The sequence below is a fragment of the Corvus moneduloides genome, chromosome 2 (assembly GCF_009650955.1).
Source record: "Corvus moneduloides isolate bCorMon1 chromosome 2, bCorMon1.pri, whole genome shotgun sequence".
In the NCBI taxonomy this organism is placed as follows: Eukaryota; Metazoa; Chordata; class Aves; order Passeriformes; family Corvidae; genus Corvus; species Corvus moneduloides.
In genome coordinates, this window is record NC_045477.1 from 43,307,095 (window position 1) to 43,333,523 (window position 26,429).

General features: G+C 36.7%; 1 protein-coding gene across 1 annotated transcript in view; it reads left to right on the top strand.

Annotated features, from left to right (window-relative positions):
• The window catches only part of AASDHPPT (aminoadipate-semialdehyde dehydrogenase-phosphopantetheinyl transferase), a 30,921-nt gene extending 5,476 nt beyond the window's left edge, over positions 1-25,445 (top strand). The window contains exons 3-6 of the mRNA XM_032099296.1: positions 8,883-9,004; positions 9,664-9,825; positions 16,600-16,677; positions 21,442-25,445. Of these exons, the coding sequence (XP_031955187.1) occupies positions 8,883-9,004; positions 9,664-9,825; positions 16,600-16,677; positions 21,442-21,600 (521 nt within the window). The 3' untranslated portion in view covers positions 21,601-25,445. The remainder of the gene's footprint in view (positions 1-8,882; positions 9,005-9,663; positions 9,826-16,599; positions 16,678-21,441) is intronic.
• Positions 25,446-26,429: the final 984 nt, after the last annotated feature.

Consider the following 26,429-nt stretch of genomic DNA (forward strand, 5'->3'; position numbering starts at 1 on the left):
AGATAATCACCAAATTGCTAGCTAATGTTACAGCTTTAGGTGTGTAGATGCAGTGCTTGAAATGAAGAAATTAACAAAGGGTTTGATTTAAATGTTACTTCTAATAGATCAAAGGAGTCATAATTTATAAATGTGTATGTAAGCACATAATTTTTAGATGTGAGGGATGTTAAAACAGCTGATATCCTTGTTGAACTAAAGAATCGGAGTGATTCTGTGCACTTACACTGGGTAAACAGGGAGGCATTTCTTTGTTCTTGTTCTATTTGCAACTGGGAAGAAACAGCCATCTTAAACGTATTCTTAAAGAATATATATTATATAGCAGTTTCATTGTTGTGCTTTATTCACATTCCTAACACAGTTTTAACCTGGAATTAGATGATTCTGTATTTGATGAAGCACCAATGCTTTGAAAACTGTGAAAGAAAGTTGATATTGTGATTAAATCTCCTCTTTACAGGAAAATCTCTTTATTTTCCAGAGAAACACCTTTAATCCTTTATGACTATTTCTTTAATAGAAAAATGTAAAACCATTTGGATTAAAGTATAAACTGATAGCAAAATGCAGAACTATAAGCTGTGGAGAGTAGATATGTTTAAAATGAGGGATAAACTAGCAATAAAGAAAAGAAGAATCCTTAACTAGGAGCCTTTAGTAAGAATCAGAGGTGGAACAAAGAGTAACTATAAGAATGCTTGTCAGATTGTTTTGGTTTTGTGAGGTTTTTTTTCCATTCCACACACTGAATTTACAGTAGTCACAATTTGTTACTTAATTGGTGTTTTGGGAAATTAAGTTATACATTCACAATGAGCAGCTAAATAGAACTGATTTTTTTTTTTTTTTAACAGAACTAAAAGTGTTTCTCAGCCTGCACTAATGACAGTTAGCTTTGGTTTTCCAGATTAAGAAAGTGTAGCAGAAAAATGTGATCCAAGGACTAAGGTTAAGTAATTACTATGTAGGTCTTAAAGAATTGCCTTTTGAGGACTTTCTTGCTAACACTGCCCATTTCCAATAGCTTCAGCTCTACAGATACATATATTTGTTGCAAGAGCTGGAACATAGAAGCTGACTTTATTTTGTGTTGTCAGAAGGTTATTTGGATATTGACTGTGCAGGTATTACAGTTCAGAGCTCTCACTGGTTTCAAGGTTTTGAGACAGTCTTTTAGAGACAGACTTGCAGATTTTTTTAGACTAACTAATGAAATGGTAGAAACTTATCTTAAGTATTTCACAACTCTCCTCAGCGAATGTAAAAAAAAGTAGCCTCAGCTGCATTTCCCTGATGTATTTCCTTTCTATGAGAAATTCTGATTTTCAACACAGCAAATATTTTTATATTTCCTCAATAAAGATGACAGGTTGTTCTTGTTATGTCAGGTGTTCAGGATAGTTTGGAATCGGGAGACATTTGCTGCTTCCATAGGTAGCTGTTTTCTTGCCATTTATTGGGTTGGTGCTGGGAATTCTAAGCATTCATAGCTATTACATGCTGTATTGCATTTGGATGGAAAATCCAATTTTGTGGTGTATTAAAAAAATCATTACTTGTCCTGTATAGTTTTCCTGTTTGTTCATCAGACTTATTTGGTTCTGTATTAAACATGTGTATCTTCCTTTTTTCTTTCCTAGTAAAAACCAGTTTAATAAAAGCAAAGCGAACACTTGGAGATGGTATCTACAAGAGTAGATACAGGTGAATAGACCATTGAAGCTCATTAGTTTTTCATCTGCAGGCCTCTGCTTTTCCATCTGCTTTTGCCATGTTGCAGCACATTTATCTTCCTCTTGCATCTTTCCTTGTATATTTTGGCTGGATAGAAGACAGGTCCTGCAGTGGCAGAAGTTGATCTGTGTGATGTTAGGGGGAAGGATGTGGAGGTACAACATGCCAGTGACTAGCTGACTGCTGTCTCTTCCCTGTGCGAAGATCAAACAAAGCAAAACATGCTGGGTTTTAGCCGTCAAGTGGGACAAACAGTATTTCAGCTGGTGGCAAGCCAAAGAAATGGCTTTCTAATGTTTTGCGGTTTTTTTATTTTTGTTCATTTGTTTTTAAAGAATGTCCATATGTAGGAGAGATTGATTCCCAAATTTAAAACACTAATACTACTGTCATTATGTGGGGTTTTTTGGACTTCATTATGAAGGGGGCAAAGAGGGAAGGATGGTGTACAGACAGAGGTGGGAAAGTTTTAAGTGTGAAAATAAGGGATTTTTACTGCATTTGGCTGTGCAAGTCATGTTCTGGGACAGGCTTCTGTGCAGTGTCCTGACTTCTGCCCTTACAAAGCAGCTCTGTTGTTCATTACATTCATTACTGCAGTAGGATATTGTAAGGGTGAAGGACATACTCCCAGAGTGTGTGTCTCAATACTGAGGACCATTTCCATACCAAATTTAGAGGAGAGATCTCTCATCAGACTCTTTCAGGGAAACCAGCTCAATTTGAATCAGCTTGTGCTTTCTAAAGTCACAGAACTTCCCAGGCAAAAACTGCATTAGTCAGATCAAGGAGGTGTTAGAAAGTGTGAATCATGTAGTGAAATTCGTTTGGAAGATGAAGATGACTTAGGTACTGAGAATTGGCTTGGCTCCTCACTCCCTTTATCCAATATAGCATTTCATATTCCAGATACCAACTGGATTCCAATGCCCCCCCAGGTTCTGCAGTGCTACGAGCTTCTTAAGGATGGGCCTGCTTTCTCTATAATTACACTGTCACTAAACACCTAACTTTTCCTGCTTGATAAACTGTGAAAGGAAGCTCTGATGCTGTGATTAAATCTCTTTTTTTTTTTTTTGCTTGTGTGTTTTCTTGGACTAGTAAGTTGGGGGTTTTGCTGGTTTGTTTTCTTGGACTATAGTTATAGGTTTTCTTTTAAATGTTAATTTTAAAGCAAAGGATTAATTGCCAAAGATTTCAGTCACTATAATATCTCTGAATGTAGAGAAAGACCTTCTAGTATATTACTTCATAAAATGTAATAAAACTTTTCAGAGATCTGCTGGCTTGGTAGTATTATATAGTGTAAGGCTATACATGGTCAGACACCATCTGCACTTTTTTTTTTACATCTGTAGTTGTGTCCTCATGAGTTGCTTTGCAAAGGAAAGTATGTTTTTATGTTTATTTAGATTTTGGGGGTTGTGTTTTAGTGTTTTATGCAGCATAACTTCCTAAGTGTTGAAAGGGGGTTCCTGCTGTTCTGGCAATGGAATGATTGCTGTACTGTTTGATATATGTTCTGTAATGAAAAACTGATTAAAATGCCATTTTTTTTAGGGTAATTTTTGGTTTTGCTGAACTACTATGGCTACCTAGAGCTCTGCTAGCTGTGGTCATACAACTTCTTGGGAAGAGCTTAAGCAAGTAAAAGGTGTAAGCGTAGACAAACACAAGTTAAGAAAGGGTTTCTTGTTTTATTACTGCTCACTTTCTTATTTGTTATCACTCTTTAGTTGTAAGTACATTTTGCTCAAAGAATTTGAGGTTCCTGAGTCATCTTAGTGCTTAAGACCCTGTGTATTTTAAATGCTCTTATTTTCTCCACTCAGAAGCAAGCTAAAACTGTGAGCTTGCACTCAGGTGTGTTTGCCTGCAAGCTCTTCAATAGCAAGTATATATTCTATTTGAATGTTTGGCCTGTAAAAGAACATGTAAAAATATTCTGGAGTCTGAACAGAATTTGAGAGGATCTGGAATTGTTTTAAAATTTTCAGATAAATGACAAAAAGCATGAATCTGTTGCAGACAGTGTGCTACTTGCCTTTAAAAATCGATCAGATAGGAGGTATCCGGTTGGCAGCTTTTAATTTTATTTCAGGTTTTTTTAACCAAGCCATAGCTGTGTCAAAACTGCTGTTTTTCCAGTCAAGTTTTAGAGGTAGAGCTTTCTAAGCCATTATCAATCTTTACTTCCTTTTGTTTTACTATCGAGGCAGCTTGCTTAAATGTTCATCACTGCTGTTAGACCCAACCATGCTAATGCAATTGAAACCTTAGCAGTTTCTCTAAAATTACAAAGGCTTAGTGATGCTAACTGGAGAGAAAATATCACACATTATCAAATTATTTCAGTCTCTTTATGACCTTTCCATTTCTACAATCTGGAAAACGTTGAGAAACTCATAGGAGGCAACATCAAATGTTCAGGCATTTTAGAGTTGGTGCTTCTCTGAGGTGTGCCAAGATAAAACACATCAGTGTAACATTATGAGAATAGATGTTTAACATACATACAATTGGGAGAATTGCAGGTTACTGACAGGAAGTGTAGAGGTCAGAGAATGTAAATCCTATTTCCAGTTCACACTAAAGCTGTGTGAGCTAGTAGACTGAAAAAACATACATTGTTAATGTTCTATCTGGTTCTTGTAAGTTAGTCATTTATCTCACTAATTATTTGCCTTGTGTTGTTTTTAAACATCTGTAAAAGGGGTAGTTGGTATTAATAAACAATTAGGGCTTGGGCATCTGTTGCAGAAGAAATGTTTTCTCTGTATCAGTTTGCTTTGGTTTCCTTTAGGGACAGTAAAAGGTCATCAAATATGGCTTGTCCTACACCAAAAGGATTGTCAACCCAAGAGTCCAGCACTTGAAACAGATGAACAACTGAAGCATGAACAGATCTGTCTGCCTAATAATGTGAAGCACAAGATAGCTGTTCACTTTCTGGGGTTTGTTTTGTATTTTTGTTTTGAGTGTTGATTTGGGTTTGGTTTTGTTTGTTTATTGTGTTTTTTCAGGAGATTAGTTGCTCAGTGAGCTGGCAGTAGTAGCTTTATAAGCTAGCTAGTTTCTATCTGACCAAAACAAGTTGAAGACTGTAAACCAATAAAACTTGAAGTGAAGATGGTCGGTCATCTACTCTTCTCACTATTTTTGAGAGGCCATGTCATGGTTTTAATAATTTTGGGTACAAGTTTGTACCCTGCCTTTGTGAACTGTACACTGTATTACCAAAGCTGGCTTACGATTAACCTGATGTTTGTAAAAATGTAAAAAAACCGTATGAAGATTTCTGTATTAGCCTTATAGATAGTAATTTTCACTATTAATAGCATCCTAATTTACATGGATCTTAATTCTGATTGCCTTTTATTTTCCTACAAATACAGCTTGTTTGGATTCTTTAGCAGGTAGAAAAATGGGGGGAAATTACCCTGTATTTATGTACTATTTCTACAGTGCATTTGCAAACAGGACTAGAGAATATAGTCTGTTTTCTTATCCTTTGCTCCTGCCTCTTTTTAAAATCCGTCTTTTATGTCTGGTCTGTGGCATTACTTTTCTACAGGGAAAATGCAAAGCAGTTTTTTGGCTAGTCTTTAAAAAAAATTAACATAAATCCAGTTGTTATTGCAGTGGAAAACATGGCATTATGTATTAATGTAAATAGCTCATGAAAAAATCCAAAATGCACACACATCTGCATACATATGAACACACATGCTTGCCTGTATGTAGCATGTTTCCTTTCCAAGCTTAATGTTGGACTTTTTTTTTTCCCAGTATCACTCGCTATTCCCTCTTCTCGCTCTTCCTGAAATTTCTAGGATATTGTGTGCTTTTAATTTAATGAAGAAACTTAACTTTTGGGTTAGATTTTTTTTTTTTTAATTCATAGAAAGCAATTTTTGAAACATTACTCAGCTTATATTCTTAAGGATCTAATGTGCTTCAAAGTTTATTAACTGGGAATGTATTTTAAAATCAGAGAAGGCAATATAATTAATGCTCAGCATTAAAAAGAGTTAGTTTGCTTTTTTGAAGAGTTCTGTTTCCTGACATAGGCAAGTAAGAAGTACTTAATTAAGAAGTAAGTTTATTTCTGAAACAAATTGACAAGTGGGACCTACTTTAGAAATGCAAATTTAAAATCAAATAATTAATTGCTATATGGGACTTGTTCCTGTTCTTCCAAAGAAAGTTTTTCATAAATTGTGACAAGTATGTTTGAGGCGTTTTAAATTATTTTTAATCAAAATAAAAGCAAAACAATGTAGCATTTAAACAGAAACTTTCTGCTACTTCTAGCTTTGCCGCAATCATATCTTCTATGTCATGAGAGACAGGGAAAGTTGAAGGGGGTTTAGTGAAGAGCCACCAAGGTGATTAGAGGGTTGGGGAACTTTACTTACATAGAAGTGCTGACAGAGCTGGATTTTGTGAACCTGAAGAGGCGAAAGTTCTGAGGAGAGGAATCTAGTCACAGCCTCCCTGAAATGTAGCTGTAGAGAGGATGTATATAGTTGTCTTCATGAGCATGCACAGAAACAGGGCAAAAGGCAGCAGGCTCAGGGTGCTTCAGGGGGAATTCTGTCTCTGTAGAATTAGTCTTCACCACCATGAGAACAGTAGAATACTGGACTAGGTTCTCCAGAGAAGGAGTGAACAAGGGCCCTTGGTAACCCAACATAAGGCTCTATTTTTCAACAGAAGGTTGCACCAGCTGGTCTCCAAAGGTCTTTTTCAACCTACATTTTCCCCATGGTTCTGTGAATCTGTCTTTCTCGGATAACTGAAGCAAATACGGGGAAATGGACTAGGCAGGGTGTGGTACTGTAAGTAATTTATGGAGAATAGTAGTCCTGAGTCCTCGGATCCATTCCTCAGAGCAAAGCAACTTACTGCATTAAGGAAACAGGGAGGAAGTGCACTTAAGGACAAAGTGCTGCCTGAGCTTTTCAGAGGAGGAATACGACAGACAGTGGGAGTGGAGGGGAAAGTACTGCGTGAATTTGAGCATGAGTGTTGAGAAGGGTAGCTGAATGGTTGAAGAAACCTAGGACAAGAAAAGGGTTGAACAATGAGGGGAAAAGCAGTAGCATATGGGATTGATAGGCACTTGGTGTACTAAATGGTTTAAGTATCGAGTGTATTCACCACATGTGGTTAAGTTGGGATGGCAGGACTGACAGTGCAGGAGCCTTTATATGCCTCTATGTGCTGAAGGTAGCATAGTGTGAATAGTCTTGGGTGGTTTTTTCTGGTTGTCCTGGGCTACTGAAAGGAGGAGAACTCTCTGGAAGTAATGGAGGAGGAAGGGTACACCAAGATATTCTAAAATGTTTTGAATCACAAGAACAGACTGGAGCCTCTATACTATCATATTAAATATTCAAGAAAAGAGAGAAAGGGGGGGAAAAGAAAAGTGGATTTGTTTAGAGCAGGTATTAATGTAGTTATTTTATTGTAAAATGGGCTATATAAACACAGAGGGGAAAGAAAATACCTTTCTCCAAGTTCAATTTTTCATTGTTACTTTTCATTGTTATTTTTCATTGTTTCAGGGAACTTGCATTGTGTAAGTAGATGGATATGGCATTTGCCTCAATAATTCATCAAAGCATACTTAACATTGTGGTTGCTTTTTTCTTTTACTGTTATTTTCTCCAGAGGGAAGTTAGTCCTGTCTTTAGATTGTTCTGGATCATTCTATTAGCTTAGTCCTGCAACTGTCTACAAAATTTCTGTCTAAAGATGTTCTCTTCACTTTAAAAATGCAATTGAGGGCATCTCTGAAATGTCACTGCCATGTCTTGTGGGATGTGTATGTCAGATAACACTTTGTAGTACAGTTTGGAAATTGTGAGAAAACCTGAATGTGTGCTTTAGTGTAACATTAGTTTGTTCAGATCAGTTATTACTGCTGCTAATACCTATTTTTATTTAGTGCTTAGATATCTGTAGACGATAATCACTTTACAGAGAAGGCTTAATGGCTTTACCCTTGTTTAAAATGGGAAACATGAGCATAGAGAAGTAAAGTTCCTTGCCCAGTCAACTCAAAGAATTACTGGCACAGCTACAGTTAGAATCTGCATCTTAAGCAATTATTTAGTGAATGGGTTCTTCAAAGTAGTGTGGTATTGGGAGGGGGAAAGTGTTTTGGTTTAAATATAATAATGTTTTATTTTAGTGAGAACACTGAATAACCTATCAAAGAAATTGTCTCAATATGTTCTATTCAGAATTTTACTATCCCTAGTAAAGAAAATAAGTTGTTTTCTGCCATTGTCTCTTTAGCCACCTGTAGGCCCAATTGGACTTGGATGCTTGCATGGGATGCTGATTAATATAGGCTATGGGAAACCAAGCTTGTTACAAGGTGCATAGATTTCAGTGTACTGTAGAAGTGCCATTGATCAATATAACCACACACTCTGTAGGGTTGTCAACAAGGTAAATGCAGACTAGTGGGGAAAAGTGGTGTAGCCGCTGAAGAGCTGCTGAAGTGCCACACAGCTGTGCTTATTTTTAGACGAAGCTTAAATGTAATCTAAGGAATTTAAGGTTTGGTAGTTTGAGGCTGGGTTTTTGGGGTTTTTTTTTCCCCCTTGGTATATCTCTTACAGTTATTATGGACACCTCTCTACTTCCATTTTTCTTCCAGAGTAAATCCAATCGAAAGAGCTTAATATGTGTGTGATAAATTTGGAAGACTATGCTTCTACAAGTGCTTAAAAAAAGTGTTTCTTTTGTATCCCAGAATCCAAGGGCAGGAGGCAGAATAGCTTGATAAATTTTGACAAACAGCATGCTGTTTTATAAAATGTTACTAGATCAAGCTGTCAGATGCCAGAGACTGTATATGCTACTTCAGTAGTAGAATGCAATTTTTTTATATTTATATAAAATCAGCATTGGTTAAGTACTTTGCCTTTTAGAGAATGCTGGAAATACTGTGTCCTGAACAGTCATGAGCTCACTGCTTTGAGGCTGTATAAATTCAAATTGTGGAGCAGAGTTGGTTCATAAATTTTTGTTCTTACGAGATTTTTCTAGAGCAATAATGTGAAGTAATCCATTTGCTTATTATTACTACTCTGTTAAAATTTCTGTAAATATCTCTGTCTGATTTATAGGTAGTAGCTCAATTCCAAATTTCTTTCACATAATGAAGCGACAGTTTACTGAAGCGGAGTGGGATGTAATCAAGTCTATGAGTAATGAATGGATGCAGCTGGATATGTTTTATCGGCACTGGGTAATACTTCTTTTCCTGTTTAAAGTCTGCAAATGTGCACATTCTTTTCTGATATATTTTATTATTTTCATTATAGTAAAAATGTAATCATTTTGTAGTTGCATAGAATCATAGAATGGTTTAGATTGGAAAAGACATCTAGGATCATCAAACCCACCACTAAACTATGTCCCTAAGCACCATCTCTACCCGTATTTTAAAGAATTTCCGGGTTTGTGACTCAACCACTTCCCTAGGCAGCCTGTTCCACTGCTTAAAAAGCCATTTGATGAAGAAGTTCCCCCATTATCCAATCTAAACTTCCCTCGTGCTACCTGATACCATTTCATGTGAAGACATTCTTGGGCTTAAGATTTCAATGATTATTTTAATATCAGAATAATTTTGATAACCATAGTAGAGTAGGATTTATTACTACCTTTAAACACATAGCCAGAAAAAGGTAAAGGGTTCATATCTGTATGTGCCATTGAGTAATTTCATTTGAATTTAATGCAGCAAGTTAGGCTGGGTAAATACAATGCTGATAACTTTTTCTCACATTTACAGTAGTATGAGTCTTAAATTTATTTTGTCTACAATGTATACTCAGAAGTAATGTTTATAGAACTGTTTGAAAACAGCCAGTATAAATAAAATACCTTTATTGTGTCTTCTAGGCCTTAAAGGAAAGCTTCTTAAAGGCTATTGGAGTTGGAATTGGCTTTAACTTGCAACGAATTGAATTTAATGTGTCTCCATTGCAACTGGAAATAGGGAAGGTGTATAAGGAGACAAAAATGCTTCTAGATGGAGAAAAAGAAGAGGAGTGGACATTTGAGGTAAAGAATGTTTTCACTAGTGATAAGCTGTCTCAACTCCTTATGGTTGCATTGCATATTTGATTTTTTTTTTAAGTGCAGTTTCATACCTTTGTTCTGTATAACCCCACTGAGCCTAGATTATTCAAAATTTAGGATATAAATCTGCAGCATTTTAAAGTATTTTTGATGATTGCATGAACACCCCATAGATACATTCTTTATAATGTATATTTATATTTTTCCTGTTTCTGGAATATATTTCCTGCACTCTGAGAAAGTCATCCTAAGGTATGCAGGAAGTTCACAGAAATATATTCGGACCTGATTTCTTGAACAGGACTAAGATTTTAAAGTTCTTCATCAGTTGGTCTAGAGTGGGACTAGTGATTAACTAACCCCGTTAGTGTTTATGTTAGATGTCCAAAATGGAGGAGGTGTCTTCAGCTCCTTTGGAACTTCTTGTCCACACAAGAAATGTGTGTTTTTGTGAGTGTGAATTAGCTGCTGTCTCTGGGAATGGACAGATGAAAAAAATTGCTTAATGGAAGATTAGTTTGGCCTCAATAGTCTAACTGAGTCTTGGAGTTTGGGCTTTTGTTTTCCTTCTTCAAAGTTATTGGGGCTTATCACTAAAACATCTATCCTTTCAGATTTGGTAAAAAATTATCAGTGTCATTTCATGTAGTTTAAAGGATACATAGGGAAAGAACTGATAGGGACGTGATTTACTGGTGGACCTGGCAGTGCTGGGTTAACAGTTGGACTTGCTGGTCTTAAAGGTGTTTTCCAGCCTAAATGATTCTGATTCACAATAATCTCAAATTACTTAATTACCTAAAAAAACAAGCTTTAAAAAAAAATTAAATTATAATCCCATTTCTCTACCCCCCAGAGGTATGTTCATTCAACCACTTTAAACAGGGCAAAAAATGGAACAAACTGTCAAGTGCGCTTTTCAATAAGGTTATTCAGTTTCAAATACGTATTTTCATTTTGAAAATACCTATATTATTGGAGAGAGCTGTTCCAATAGAGCTGTCTAAATGACAGATTTCTGCTGTATGCTTATTTTCTTTAGTATACAAGCTACATGTACCCTGTGCATGTGGTATGAAAGAATGAATGTTCCAGTAATATTTAACTTCAGAGTACAAGTTTGTACCTTCACAGTTCATTCCATTCAGCATACCTATCCACTTCTGGTTTTGTGTTATTTTACAAGTCTATGCATACTAAATCAGCCCTCTTACTCAATTTCTGTATAGTATGGCAATATCAGTATGTCATGAAATTCACTAGTTGGAGTTACACTGGCAAAAGAAGTTATTGGGAAAGCCTGTGGCACATCTGGTACCAGAATGCTTTCTGTATAACTGCAGTGTACCATGGCCAAGGGAACATCTGCCTCTCTTAAATGAATTCTGGAACTCCCAGTTTTGGTCTTTGACACGCCTGTGGTTGATTGACAGAAACAGCCTGAAGATGATGATGTAGATAGCTCCTTGTAATACTTAAATGCTTTCTAATTCTTTGAATTTTCCTTATTACTTGGTAATTGCTGCCAGAAGGTTCATGCAATTCTTGTCTGAGGAATGTCTCCACTTGCACGCTTGCCCTCCTGCTTCCTAGGAGTGCAGCATTATAATGGGGCAGATTCTAGTATTTCAAAGAAAGAACTTAATATCAAGTTTCCTTTAAATACAAGTTCAATTGGCATATAATTTCATTTAAATATTAACATTCATTAAAATAAAATAAAATGTTTTTCAGTTACCGATCTCTGGAGAGTCTAAAATTAAGCATCGCTTTACTTTTCTATCTCTTCCCAAGTTTCTTTTAATTTTGCATTTGTTTTCTTACTTAAAAAAATCTTTTTTTGTTTCATCAGATTTTTAAAATAACTTTTTAGTTGAAAACACTGATTTTGAGAGATCTGAAAGAGTCACCCAAGAGCAGACATTAAGTCACCTGTAAGACTGCATGTTACTGATAGTCTTTCTCTTAGGTTCCCTGTTGTGCTAAGTTTGCTTGAGGGAGCTTTTTCTATCAAAGAAAAAAATATAATGACTTCACTTTTACTTTTCAGAACTGCCTATATCTTAGTGAAAGGAGATGATCAAAGAGAGCAAGACTGTGTAAAATTCAATTATCACATATTTTGTCTCATTTCAGTTTTAAAGAAAACCTAATTTAATAAAACTAGAAGGGAAAATTAAAGGAGATTTTATCCATTTAAATGACACAAAATATTCTGAAATCGCCTTCAGAAAGTATGTTGTAATATGAAAAAGACAACTTTAAATTCATAAAACCCAGTGAAAGATCCACCTAATACTTGTCATGACGAAAAGGTCAAGAGGAATACTAATGAGTCAGAACAAATCAAAGTTGACAATATTCAGACCCCTTGTAACTGTTCACAGTCAGAGCAAAGCCAATTCTAACTAGTGACAGAATTTTCTGTGAACAGTGCAAAAACATTTCTCTTATTTGATTGTAAATACTGAATTAACTACTTTGTTATGTAGTTGGCTGTTTGTTGTCCTTTCACCAAGGGTTCAGTTTTGCTTGGAGCATCTTTGCCCTCCTTCACTCCCCCTGTTTTCTGGCTTGAATGGAAGGAAGTTGCTCAGAAGCAGCCTCTTCTTGTTTGATCTTGATGGAAGGATTTAGCTTTAGGGTCTTGTTTTCATACAGTACTCTAGAGATTGCTACACAGATTCCCTTCAGCTGTTTCAGGAGTTGGAGGAAAAGAAGGCTTCGTTTAAAAGCATCAATTTAATTTTAAGATATGTCTGCTATATGTGTTGGATATGCTTTATTCATATAGATAGTGCACACTTTCCTCATTTTAAAAAGGTGGCTTTGTTTAGTAATAACTAAAAGACAGCTAGCCCAGTGAAGAGTGATAACAGCATTTTGTCAGGGTGTTGATTTAGGATGGAGTCTTGATGATGATGATCATTATGGGTAATTCTATATGCTCCATTTATTTCCTTTGAAGAAAATAAACTTGGGTAATTGTCCTAGTTTCATCTCCAGTACAGTTAATTTTCTTCTTAGTAGCTGTCATAGTGCTGTGTTTTGAATTTAGGATGAGAATAGTGCTGATAACACACTGAAACAAAGTCAAGGACTCCAGTGTCTCATAGTGCCCTGCCAGTGAGCAGGCTGTGTGGTATGAGCTGCCTACTATGTTCAACTACAACGAGAGTGAAGTAGTAGTTAATTTTAGTTAAAAAAAAAGAAGTTGATTGAAGACAGTTATGACAAGTTCTGTCACTTAAAGAGATCAACATAAGTTTATAAGATAGATTTGTAGTAGATCTTTTATATGGAAAAATATATTGGCACTGGAACATATATTGGCACAGGAACAGGTTTCCCAGAGAACTTGTGGATGGCCCATCCTTGGAGGGCCAGATTGGATGGAGCCTTGAGCTAGGTGGTCTAGTGGAACATGTCCATGTCCAAGGCAAGGGAGTTGGAATGAGATGATTTTTGAGGTCCCTTCCAATGTAAGCTGTTCTGTGACTCTATGGAAAAAAATTCCTAGTTACCGATTTGCAAAATGTTAAATGTATTCATGACCCTTTTTTATTGGTCCCAGTTGTGTACAGCTGATCAGGAAGAATAACTGGATAGCACTTACTGCAATCAGTATTAAAGAAGAATCTTAAATGAGACATATGATATTTCTGTTTTGGTGTCTACCTCAATTTTGGATACAACTATTTTATAAAGGAAGGATATGATTTATCCTAAACTTCAGTCTGGGATTAAGAATCACCTAGCAGGACTACTGTTGCACAAATAATTTTTTGCATTTTTTCACAACAAATATTTGCTTGATATGTTTATATGCAAGTAGATTACTTCCAGAACATGAATTTCAAAGAGAGATTAGCTGGGTCAATTTGAAACATGTTTAGTAATTGCTGGTGTGCAACTGTAGTTGGCATCTTTCACCTTCAGTAAGAGAAGTTAATCCTGTTGCATTGCTAGGAATAAATAAGAATAGAAACATATTTCTAAGACTAGCTAATCCGACTGGATTCACTCATCAATCAATTCTGCTGGCTGGGAAGGTACAGTTTCCTCATAAGCCGTCTGTTGTTGAGTGAATTCGTAATGATTTGAATTCCAGACACATCATTCTGCTGAGTCTTTGAAATGCAATCATTCATTGTAAATCTCTGTGTGCTCTAGTAAGGCTTTCGTTCTGTGCGGGTAAAAACAAATTTTGGTCCATTCCATGTTTTCTGGTTTTTAGAGAGGAATCTTAACAAAACAAACTCTTTACCTTGAAGGAATTCTGTATGATTGTCCTCTTTTTGTTTAATCATCTATTGCCATTTAAAATATTATAAGCTGGTATAGCGATATCTCCAGGGAAGCAAGTTGATCCACTGTTTTTTATAGTTTCACTATGTTTCATTAATTCCATAGCATAAAGTTTTGCTGGCCACTAGTAAAGGCCAGGAAAGATGTTCCTTTCTGTATTTCATTTGAATTTACATTGCTCTGAAACAGCAAAGATAGGTGAAGGGCATAGTTTGTTATGTTTTATTGTAAGATGCTGAAAACTCTTTTGTGATCACAGAGGATACATGAAATAAATGAAATGGAACCTTTTTTGTTCATTGGGCAGGGTCTCTGCAGGGAAGGTCTATTTAAACAGTCACTGCCTGTTAAATGCAGCTTTGAACTGAAAAAATATTTTGCTAACAGTATGTAAAATACTACCTATAATATGTTTTTAGTTGCACAAACAAGTAGTAATATAAGTTGACTTCACAAAAAGAAAATTCTGTGCTTAAAGCTGTTTGCAGACTTCTGATTACAGGTGTAAGCCACTGCTGAATGTGCTGTACTGTGCTCTCTGTTCTGATATGTCTTTGACCTCTTGGAAAATGCAAAAAAAAAGGAAAGAAGGGTGGAAAATGAAGTAATTAAAATTGGGATGTAGTAATTTTTCCATCTAGAAAAACACAAAACACTCCACCCCAAAACTATAGAAATGGTTTAGCAACACCTGATCAAGCATCTAATATTCATAGTCTTTCTTATTTTTGAGGAAGTTACAGGAATGTGCACACTGAGTACAAGTGTTTATCTCTGAGGTAACATTCTTTATGCTTGACTAATTTTCAGTTTTGTACTCTAGTAAAGGAGACGAAAACCCAGTAAAATACTTAATAAGAAATACATTTATAGCTCTTGCAGTCATGTAAAGTATTGCTTATGCTGTAGGTTTGTTAGTGTTTCTTATATTAAATATTTTTCTTAATCTAGACAGAATTGAAATATTCATTTTCTTACTAGCACTTTGCAGAAAGGTATGACAACATGAGCTTGATAGGGTTTTTTTGAAGTAGGTGAGGGTTATAAAATTCTGACTGCTAAAGCTGTCAAATAGGCACAGTTTTGGTGCTGAAGAGATCAAAGTAAAAGCACAGTTCTATTTCCTCACCAGCACCTCTCCACCAAGGCACCCACGTTTGCCAGAAAAGTCCCCCAGTTTTACAGTTGAACTGGTGCTACACATGAATGGAGCAGCTGCTGCCTTGGCTGAGCTGGGCTGAGGAGATCTCAGCTGAACAGCTTGGCAATTTTTTTTTTTTTTATGTATATACAGGGCTGTTTGGGAATCACTGAAATGGTATCCTAGCAACTGAAGTCTTTGAAAAGTCTATACATTAGATGGACTATAGAGACGCCTGATGTGGACTGACACCATTGTTCTAAAAGACATCGTTTTGCGTAGATTAAAAGGGGAGAAAAACAAGGGAACCAACAACCTGTCAGAGGAAATAGGAGGAGATCATGGTGCTTTCTTTATATTATGATATACTGCCATTAGAATATTTCCCAAGGAAGCCAAAATTGGAGATTCAGTCTTACATCCAAGGATAATATCCCAATGATTTTCTGATTTTCAGATTAATGGCAATATTGAAATTGATCACTTTCCTAGGTAACATTCTTGGTATTCTTGATTTCTACTTTAAAAAGTGTGCATAAATTAAGTGAAAACTTTTGGATAAAGAAGCAGGGAAAAATGTATTTCCTCCCTTTATATATATATTTTTTAAAGTCAATGAAATTATGGCTTGGCTATAGAATAAGCATTGTTCTGAAACAGTATATAAAAGTCTTTGGGGTTCTTTTTCCTGAAATTGTTTAGGATGAATTCTTAGCCTTTCTAGAAGAAAACACTTTCAAAAAAAAAACTAATAAATAGGTAAAAACTTTATTACTAAATATATAGTTATAAGTCTAAAAATATTAATTCATATTTACACATCACAGTTCTCAGACTGCTGTGTCAGGAGTTTAAAGTTGGGGTCTCACATGCTGTGTGAAGCCAAGAAGGGAGAGAGAGTCATTGGTTTAAGTTTACACTGATGCTGTTTTTCAGAATACCTTCCAGAAGTTCACAGTTCATCTCACTGGAAAAGGATAGCTAAGATGTAGTTTGGGACTTAAAAGGGACTGGTAAAGGAAAGCTCGGGTGACAAACTTGAATGTAAATATCTACAAATGGATAAGGTGATGGTAACCCATAGTAACCAGTCCTCAGCCCTGTGAACATTTTAATGTATCTGCATCATTGAGCTCTCCAACAAAACTTCTAAAAAGTACTATTGTTTTTTGAATGTCATTATTTTAAAGTATTTTAAATTATGTTCTGCTATTGTTATGAACCATATTCTAAGTATTTATATAGTCTGTACTCCAAAAACAGAGTAAACAAAATGCATTTACATTGCCATTTTTCATCTTTACTAGGAAACCCGCTTGGATGACCATCATCATGTTGCAGTGGCGCTTGGGAAACAGGAGGGATTTGTACAGAATAATTCTGATGTAAGAAATTGTGAAATAGTTTCATGTCTTGGTGATCACTTGAATGTAAACTTATGCTGTAGCTGAAAGTGTGTTATCTCATGTATAGGGCCAAGAAGAAGACTTACCTTAGGCACAGTATTAAACAGAACCAAGCAGTATTACTGAACTGTTTCCCCTAGTTCTCTTATGCCTATTTCAGGAAAAATCTGGGAGGGAGAAATAGTTTCAGAGGACCGCAGCAGATAATGTCAAGTCTGTAATGCATGTATTCAGTGTGTTCATTCAAGAGAAGATTAAGTGATTTTTGTCACAGCCTGCTAGTACTCATGTGGGAAAGATGGTTTTCACAGAGGGAAATGGAAACAGTGAACCAATCTGGACTGCTAAACTTGTATGACACCTCACCAAGCTGATTTTAGTGGGGGACTGTCAGCGTATGTATCCCAGAGCAGATCCATCGCTCAAATACCATTACGACAAGATAACCCCTGAGACAAGCAGCAACAACCAACAGATGGGAAGAACAGCAGTGTTAGTCTTCGTTCCATGTGGTGTCTCTATTGAGAGAAAGAGCAAAGCTACTTAAAAGCTTTTCAGGATTTTCTGTGTAATTTAAAAAAGACCTCAGTCATGAAAATAGCAATAGAAGTCAAATTTAAGGGAGAGGCAGACTGGCAAGTTGTAGCCAAAACAGCCAGACAGTCAGCAAAGGAGAGTGTGACAAATTGCCGGATCTTTCTCTGGTGTTCTAGTTGCTCACGAGAAAATGGGTTAGTTGTCTTCTGTAATTTAGATACAAAGATTTTACCAGGAACTAGAAAAAAAAAATTAGTTATAGGAATGGATAAAAGCAGGAAAGTGATAATGCACACTTGTCTATCATGGTAACAAAGTCTATGTTCATGGATAAAAAAGGGAAGCAGGCCTTTTAACTAGTATTGGTTAGACTGAGAAAAGAGGTATTAAACTGCCTTTGAGGATTTACTGTGATAAATCAGCGGACAAATATTTTTTAAGAAATTACATGCATTCTGTTTGACAGGACATACTTAAGTTCCTGGTGGGGTTGCATATTATCCTTCTGACAGGAATACTGATAACTGTAAGTCTGAGGTGAAAAGAAGGTGGACGTTATTTCAAAGGACAATTACCTAAGTATTTGGCAGAAATCCAGGATTTTTAAGTATTGACCTTCACCATCATGGTCACATACCTTAAACTTATCATGACTATTCTTTCTGTGATATCAAAGGTTATGATGAAAAGTCTTGGAATCAAGAGGAGTCTCAAAGGCTTACTTGTCCACTGACTAAATTTATGATTACCTAAATTTCATTATCTCAATTCAATGAAGAAAGGTCATTTTAAGCAGGACAAGAGAGCATTCTGAGACTCCCCAGTAAGGAAATTAAGTGAAAATTTATGTACTATTGCACCGTGCCTTTTTAGGCTGCCTTCTAACAGGAACATGGAGGAAATGAATGTTGCCTTCTCTCTTAGTAAAAGAACCATAAGAAGGATTCTATTTATTGCTGGATATGTTGAAAGAAAAAGTTGTTCATTGTAGCTTAACATGTGTGTAAATGTTACCCAGTTGTTTCAGGATGTCAGTGTTTGTGTCTGTTCCCTCTCTGCAATCACAGGAGTAATTCATTATGGCCTGCTTGCAGAACATCTATTTTCAGCTTTCTTCACAAAATGATAGCATGTACCTGCAATTCCCAGGAAAGACCGATTGTTTTGTCAATTTACTGTAATTAAAAATCTCTAGTGTCAAGAGCCTTATCAAAATGCTAGTGACTGCTATATGCTTGAAGAAACAGAACATTTATCTGTGCTCTTAACCTAGATCTAGACATTTGTCTGAGGCAAGTCTCAATAAAAGATGGCTGAGTTTAAAATTCTTTATAAATCCTGTGTAGGATATAAAGTATGTTCTGTCTATCACTTGCTAAATTTCACAAGAGTTGTGGTGAATTCAGTCAGGACACACTTCCTTCAGACAAGCACGTGCTGAAGTTCAAGCTACGTCTGTTAGCTCAGAGGCTTATTTGGTATGTGTCTGTGATGTCACTTTCATGGCTCTAGGCACCATTCCTGCAGCTTTACCTCATCTCCAAAATGTCCAATGAACAGGAATGTCTCAGCACCATGTCATTGTGTAAGGACATAAAGTGAGAGACAGCTCAGTCTCTTTTGCTTTCAGTCTGTATTGACAACAAAGAGTTTTTCTGTGTTGCTACAAGCAGCATAAACTATTTTGTTGTCTCTGTATTTATTCCTAGAAGTAGCTTACTGCTCAAATACTGGAGAATAGACATTTTTGTTTTTTCCCTATTTACTGACCTACCTTCATTGATGTGACAGGAAGGGATAACAAAATCCTCAAAATTTACCTTGGATTGAGTCACCTCCATTACTTGGATGTAGGGTCTACAAGGCACAATTATGAATAAATTCCCCAAATCTTTTCCTGGACCTCAATACACTGGAGTGCCTCTGAAGTGCCTGTACACCATTGCACTCAGGATGAGGAATAAACATGATGAGTCAGATCTGTGTGTGGCTGCAGGGCTCCGAGAGCACGAGATGGTGGAGTTCAGGATGCTGGGGGCAGCAAGAATGGCTCACAACCCTTAACATGAGGAGAGCAGACTTTCTCCTCCTCAAAGGACAAAGAGGGGTCCTGTGGGATATGGCCTCACAGGAAAGTTGAGCCTCAGAAAGCTGCTTAACATTCAAGGATCACCTCCTCCACTCTCAAAAGAGTTCCATCTCACTGCATATGAAGTCAGGCAAAAAAGCCAGAGGGTCTACATGGATGAACAGGGAGCTCCTAGCCAAACTTGGACAGAGAAAGGGAAGCGTACAGAGGGTGGGAGCAAGAATGGGTAACATGAGAAGAATACAGAAATATTATCTGAGCATCCAGGGATGAAGTTAGAAAAGCTAAAGCCCAAATAGAATTTAATCTGTGATCAGATGGACAACTAATCTCTGAGGCAGCAAGAAGCACTTCAGTAAGTGCAAAGAAGCCAAAGGGAAGGGTTTTGCTCAACAAGACAAATGTTGAAAGAAGCTGAGATGCTGAATGCCACCTTTGCGTCAGTCTTTATTAGCAAGACTGACTGTCAGCAATCCCAGGTTGCAGGGATGAAAGAGGAAAGGAGCAAGGACGATGCGCCCTTGAAGGAAGAGGATTAGGTCAGGGAATGCTTAAGCAAACTGGATGGGTGTAAGTTGATGAATATTTATGGCATACAGGTGGCAGCGCAAGGCTTCTCTCAATAATCTTTGGTTGATCACGGGGACTGGGCGAAGTGCCCAAAGACTGGAAGAAAACAAATGTCACCTTATCGTCAATAAGGAGGACCCAGGGAATTACAGGCCTCACAGCTTCACCTTGGTTGCTGGAAAGGTGGCAGAACAGCTGATTCTGAAAATCATTTCCAGGCACAGTAAGGACAAAGAAATCATCAGGTCTAGTCAACATAGCTTTGCCAAGAGAAAGTCATGCTTGACCAACTTGGTAAACTTCTGCAATGAAATGACTCACCTGGTAGATGAGGTTAGAGCAGTGGGTAACTGTCTACCTATATTTTAGTATCTTCTAAATTTGGCAGTGTCTCTCATAAGATCCTCCTAGAAAAATGCTGAGTGGTGGGTAAGCAGACAGTGAGGTGTATTGGAAACTAGAACATTTGGGCCCAGGGTGTGGTGATAGTGGTACAGAGTCTGGTTGGAGGCCAGTTACTGGTGATGTACCCCAGGGATCAATACTGGGTCCAGTCCTGTGTAACATCTTCATTAATGAACTGGATGATGGTGCAGTGCACCCTCAGCAGGTTTGCTGGTGACAACGAACTGGGAGGAGTGGCTGATACACCAGAGGGTTGTATTGCCATAAAGACAGGCTCATCGAAAATGACTCAGTTTGTCTGATGTTCCAAGGAACACCACTGCAGAGGAGCCCTACTGAATTTTATGAAATACTAAACACTAAGAATATGTCACTCAAGCAAATGCGCATCTAGAAGAATCAGCTATATTTATGTTTAATTCATGCAAGCTGTACTATATGCCCTCCTGTCTGGAAACAATTACATTTGGAGATGGCATACAGCAGGCTGCACAGTAGTGTCCTCAAAAAAACCAAAAAAAAAACCAGCCTAAAAACAAACCAAATCTTTTTTTTCTTTGAAATGTGATTTTTTTCTTGGAGTGATGAAACTAACATGGAGACCATGACACTGTCATTTCTTAATATCTCAGTCTGCATTTAATGTGGATTTAACGTGGGGAATTGCTGGTTGATTGTGACCACTAGTTTTTAAGTAGCATTTGAAGTCTGAGAGAAGCATGCAAAACCTCAGTGACTACTGGTATTGAAAAGAGTACGAATAGGCACACCTCTGTTCTCACACAATTGTCTCAAATAATCGTATCTGCTGGAGAATGAAGTACAGTTCATTTGATGGTGGTTTTTTCTTTTTTGCTGGACTTAAACACTCATTCTGTCCCACTTGGAGCATTGTATGGCCCTTGTTCCATCAGTTTTGTGAACTGTGTTTCAAGGAAAAACTCTATTTTTCTGTGTGGCCTGTTACATGCTTCTAATAGTTACTGCATAGCCTAAAGTAGGGGAATTGACATCAGTCTCAAATGTAGAATGTTTTCTTTCTTCTTCAGTAAGAAATACGCAGTTTAAACAGGACAGAGAATTCTACAGGAAGAAAATTGATATTTATCGATTCATGTTATGCTAATACGTGTTTTCTTTAGGTACAGTCCATGGAGCCTAACCAACCACAATTTACAGTATTGACTTTTGAAGATTTAGTTGCATCTGGTATTCCAGTCGCACCTGAGGATTCTGCATATTGGGACAATTTTTGTTCAAAGCAGGAGAGTCCAGTGAAACAGAGTTCACATTCAAGATAAGACTGTGTATAAGAAAAAGAAACTTGTCAAAGTTCTTACACTGTTCTTCTGCTTAATTTGAAGTATGGGAATAAGTGCACATATGTAAATGAAACATATTTTTCCTTATTTGAGCTGACAACCTGATTTTCACATTTTCAAAATTGATGCTTCATCAGAATTATAAGGAAGACACTGTAAGAATTCTGAACGAAAAGCCTAAACCAACATGCCTTGTTGCATCTACTTGCCTGTGGTTCTTACACTTCAGTAATTATCCATGCTGGGAACAGAAAGCAGTTGTACAATAATGTTGTTTATTAGTCAACAAGTGTTTAGTATATAAAAATGTGTTTCCATACTTATTTATGCTGAAGCTTGAATTACGATACTGCTTTTTCTATTTATAAATTATTCATTTATTCTCAGATGGACGAATAAATCCAGGAAAATTGGTACAAATTCTTGTGCTGTTATTGTGTGGTGCAAGTGTACAACACTTGGTGTTTGTGTAATGCCAGGCTGAAAAGGTCTGAGTCTTAGCAGTCTGGGAGCTACATCTGTGCAAAATAGTTTGAGACAGGGAATTAACTTACAAATATTTATAGTCTTTTCACTTCTCATCTTTGTTAATTAAAGCTTCCTGCAACTTAGTATTCTTCTTTTAACAGTTCTTTTTTGTATTTTTTCCCTCAGCAACAGTTACAAGCCAAGCAGCAGTTAAATTTTCCTAGGCTTGGATTTGCATCAGTCATGGAGGGAAACCCAAAGAAAAAAAGAAAGCTATTTACTCTTTTTCCAAATAGTCTTGTAACATCTGATGACAGAATATTTTACTGTTCTGACAGTGAAGGAAGGTTTACGGAGATCTGTAGATCTTGAGTGCACATCTAGAATATTTTGTCTTCTTTTTCAAAACAAATCCTGTTTTGTGCCATTACCTCTCACTCTTCTTTTGAGAAATCATAGACACAATGTGGTCCATCTAAATTTAAGAAAACATACTGAACAGAATGATTTTTCACAAAAAGAGTTAATTTCTGTCCTACTGTTAAATATAGATCTTCATTGAATTTGAGGTTGTGTACAACTAGGCTGCACCCTGTAGTCTGGTGAACACCATGTAGAGGAGAATCTACTTGTAGAGTAACCACTGAATCCATGCCTTATTACAAAGATGAAGAAAAGTTTGAGAGAGAGGATGAGGTTTACAATTATTATACAAGCTTTTGGAGTCTGCTGTAGATAATTCTGAATTCAAACATGCTGTTAAACTCTCCTACTTCCAGTGCTGATTAATATTTTTGTTTCCATTTCCATGACTCTCTCATCCTGCATGCTAATTGTAATTTTTGGCATTTTCCTTTTTTTTCCTCTCTCCAAAACTACAAATCAGTGAAGCAATGACTTTTCCCTCCAGACTCCACAGGGGTTAAATTAGATGTTCGGTAACTTCAAATCTGAAGTTAAAAGAAATACAGAGTATTTTATATACAAATTCTAAGTTATGTATTCAAGATTGTCTTTTATAAAAATGAAATTCAACTTGAAATAAATAATTTGCAATTCACAGAGGTCCAGTACATGCCAATCAGTCACTGGACCCATTAATTGCAGCTTTGCCAGTCAATTTGAAATTACCAACTTTTTTGCTAGGACGATGAACTGAGCTACAAATATGGGGTGAGCTGAATAAAGAAATTTCCGATCTAGATTTTGGGGGATGAGAGAATTGATTTCATATTAGAGATTACTTATTTTTGCATGGAAGCAGTGTCTCAAACCAGAAATTTTCTTTCATTGGAAAGAGTTTTAAAAGTATTTATGAAATTATTTCTAATATTGTGCTTGCATGTAAGTAGAGGACAAGCCAGTTTTGTTAAATTATAAAATGGCGCTTGGTTTTCTTGCTAGGAATATGATAGTTTTCAAGACTATGTCTAATTAGAAAGACCTGTAAGAGTTTATTTTGGTTAGTTTTCCATGAAATAAAATCATACTTTAGAGTGGTTCATGCAGAATTGTCTAAAAGACTGCAGTTTCTCACTCTGTGATTTTTTCCACGCTTTTTAATTTATACTGAACTATTTGAAAAATAAGATTAATCTCCTTTTTAATCTTCATAGCAGTAAGGTTAGGTGATGGTAATGCCTTGTGAAGAGCCACTTGAGTCAGGTTGTTTCATGTCAGTGCAAATGGACAGAATGTTACACTTGCTTTTACCTCAGTGGGAAAGAGCAGCTGGATTGGTTATGGAATTTTCAGCCAAAAGCATGCTGCTAAAAGGCCAGCAGGACGTTCTGACTCCTTATGAATGTGAATGATCCTTCTTAAAGTCAGAAGAAAGTTTTTCGGGGTATCTGTGTTGTGGAGGCACATACTGAAATAAGTGCTGCTAGTGTGTACAAATAGACTAATGTAATTTCACAGTTCTAAGACTAATTTATTTTTTAATTCACCATCACACCTTTTGCTGATAAAAAGATAATTGAGCCCTGTATCCACACATGGCTATAACACTGACTTACTTGCATTTCCACGGAACACAGTCCTAATGGCCAGAGAGTCCCTCTGCCATTTTAGAACAGCTCCAGCTTTCCTCACCAAGTCAAGTGGTCAGCCCAGTCCAGGGCAGGTGAGCTGACCTTTGCTGTCTCCCATCGTCATTCTGTCTGCAAGAAATATTCCAGTTACATCCAGAAGCCTCAGGGCCTTTATTTCCTTCTCCAGGCCCCATTCCTTCATCTGTTTTGTTCTAGATACTTCCACATGAGCCTTTCCCAGCAGTGGCTGCAGCTGGGTAGACTTTTTCCCTATGGAACAGGATTGACCAGCCCCCCTGTTTCTCAAATTCTCAGATTTAGGTCTTAGATCAGATCTGCTGTCCTAGGTGACATATCAACACAGCGTTTCGAAAAAGTATTTATTAACAGTCTCTGACCAAAGAATAAATTTTAAAAGTTTTGGTTTTCAGTAAAAAGACTGTCAGATGTGAGTAGATATGTTTTAGTTTGGACTTGTTCAAAACATTTTGTGTCTTAGATCAAAAATGCTTAAATGGATTAGGAACTTCAGGGGGTAAAACTGTGTTTAAGACAGTTTGCACCTGTGTGACAAGAGGCAGGTGCCATCTAATATGAAAATCTGTAACTTTGAAAAAGGGATCATGTGAGTTCACTCAGCCTTTTACAGAGTCTGTAAACTTACACAAGATGTAGATTGTTACTATCTTATGGGATCAAGTCCGCTGATGTTAATCAAGTATGCTTAGCTTAGACAAGAAATCAGAGATATAGCAACAGAAGTAGTGTATATATGGTTGTTAGACATATGCTCTTGGAAACATCCAGGAAACAGCTCAACTTAAACAGCCGTCTTTACCCAAGACACTGCAATAAGGCGATGATTTGCAAAAAAGTTGGACAGATGGTTATGCAAGTCAGCATAGACTGCCTTTTGTCGGAGCTTTACAAGAGTGCAACATTCTACAAAGCAGATAAGTAGTTCTTGGCAGAATTGATACAACCACATCTAAAACAGCAATTGAGACTGTCAGCCTTAACTGCTGCCTGATTCTGCAGGTGTTTGAATGTTCTAATATGTGCTCCATTATCCTCCAGAATATGGTTAGTTTGGATTACTTCATTCTTTGCAGAAAACATAAGCATGAAAATAAATTCTGAATTTTCAAGAGAGACAACATTTTAAAAGTGTTTTGTTTTTTTCAAAAAGTCACCTTTTGTAATACGTTATTTTCTTGAGCTGTACATGCAGTTTTTTATGGCCAGACACTATATATAAATCCTGTTTCTTCTAAGATTGGGTATAATTTCTTTACTGCAATAAAACATGGACTATTTTGTGTTTGTGTTCTCTATTTGTGGTTATTATTTTATCTTGCTATTATTTAGATCCAGACATAGGTGAGATTACTGAAACACTTGTCTAGCACTCCTTTGCTATTTTGCTATTTGGGACTATGAAACTGTGCACTCTTAATGACATCCTTTGGATGAATCATGAAACAAAGGTGTGGGGTACTTAGCTGGAGTACCAGCTCTCCAGTACTTAGTTTCTTCCACAATTTTAATTTTATAACGTGCAACCTAGTTTCTGACAAATACAAAATAATGTTGGTGTATTCTGTGCTGGAGTGAGTATCTCATGTTGTGGTCCAAACTGGCATAGTGTGAAGCTTAATGCTCTTAGGAAGATGCATATTTTTAAATACAAGACTACAGTGATGTCCAGTGTTGCTTACACATGCAAGGAAATTTCTGAAGATTTGTTTTTTGATTAGGACATAGAACACAAAGGTTCTTTAGGTTGTAGCAGGAGCTTCTTCATACAGAAAAAAGCTCTTTTACTTGCACAAGACTTTTCTTTAAAACATTTGAAAACCTGTTTTATATTTATAAGTGATTTAAACAGTAAGAAAATGGGTATTTCAATTGAAATGTATCTTCTGTTTTCTAACACCTAGAGTACTTCCAGGGTTTGCCAGGATGCTTGTCAGGTTTGTCCTAGGGATTTAGTGATGCCTTTTGACATCTGGAGCAGGCTTGGGGCAGGAACACCAAGGTTCCTGGCATAACCAAGATGCTATGCCGGACCTATAGGCAATGCCAGAACTTGGAAGGGCTTATGGAGCTTTGGTAAATGGTGATGCTCTACTTATGAATGGCAAAGCTCTGAAGGGGTTGTGTGAGAGTTTTCTTGACATTCATACTTTGAAAGTTGTATAAATGTCTCACTTTGGATTTGGTAATTACCTCCTAAACTTACTTAGGCATATAAGTCTAGTCAGTTATTCCACATGAGCACTGATATTTTCATTGCAAACTTACCCC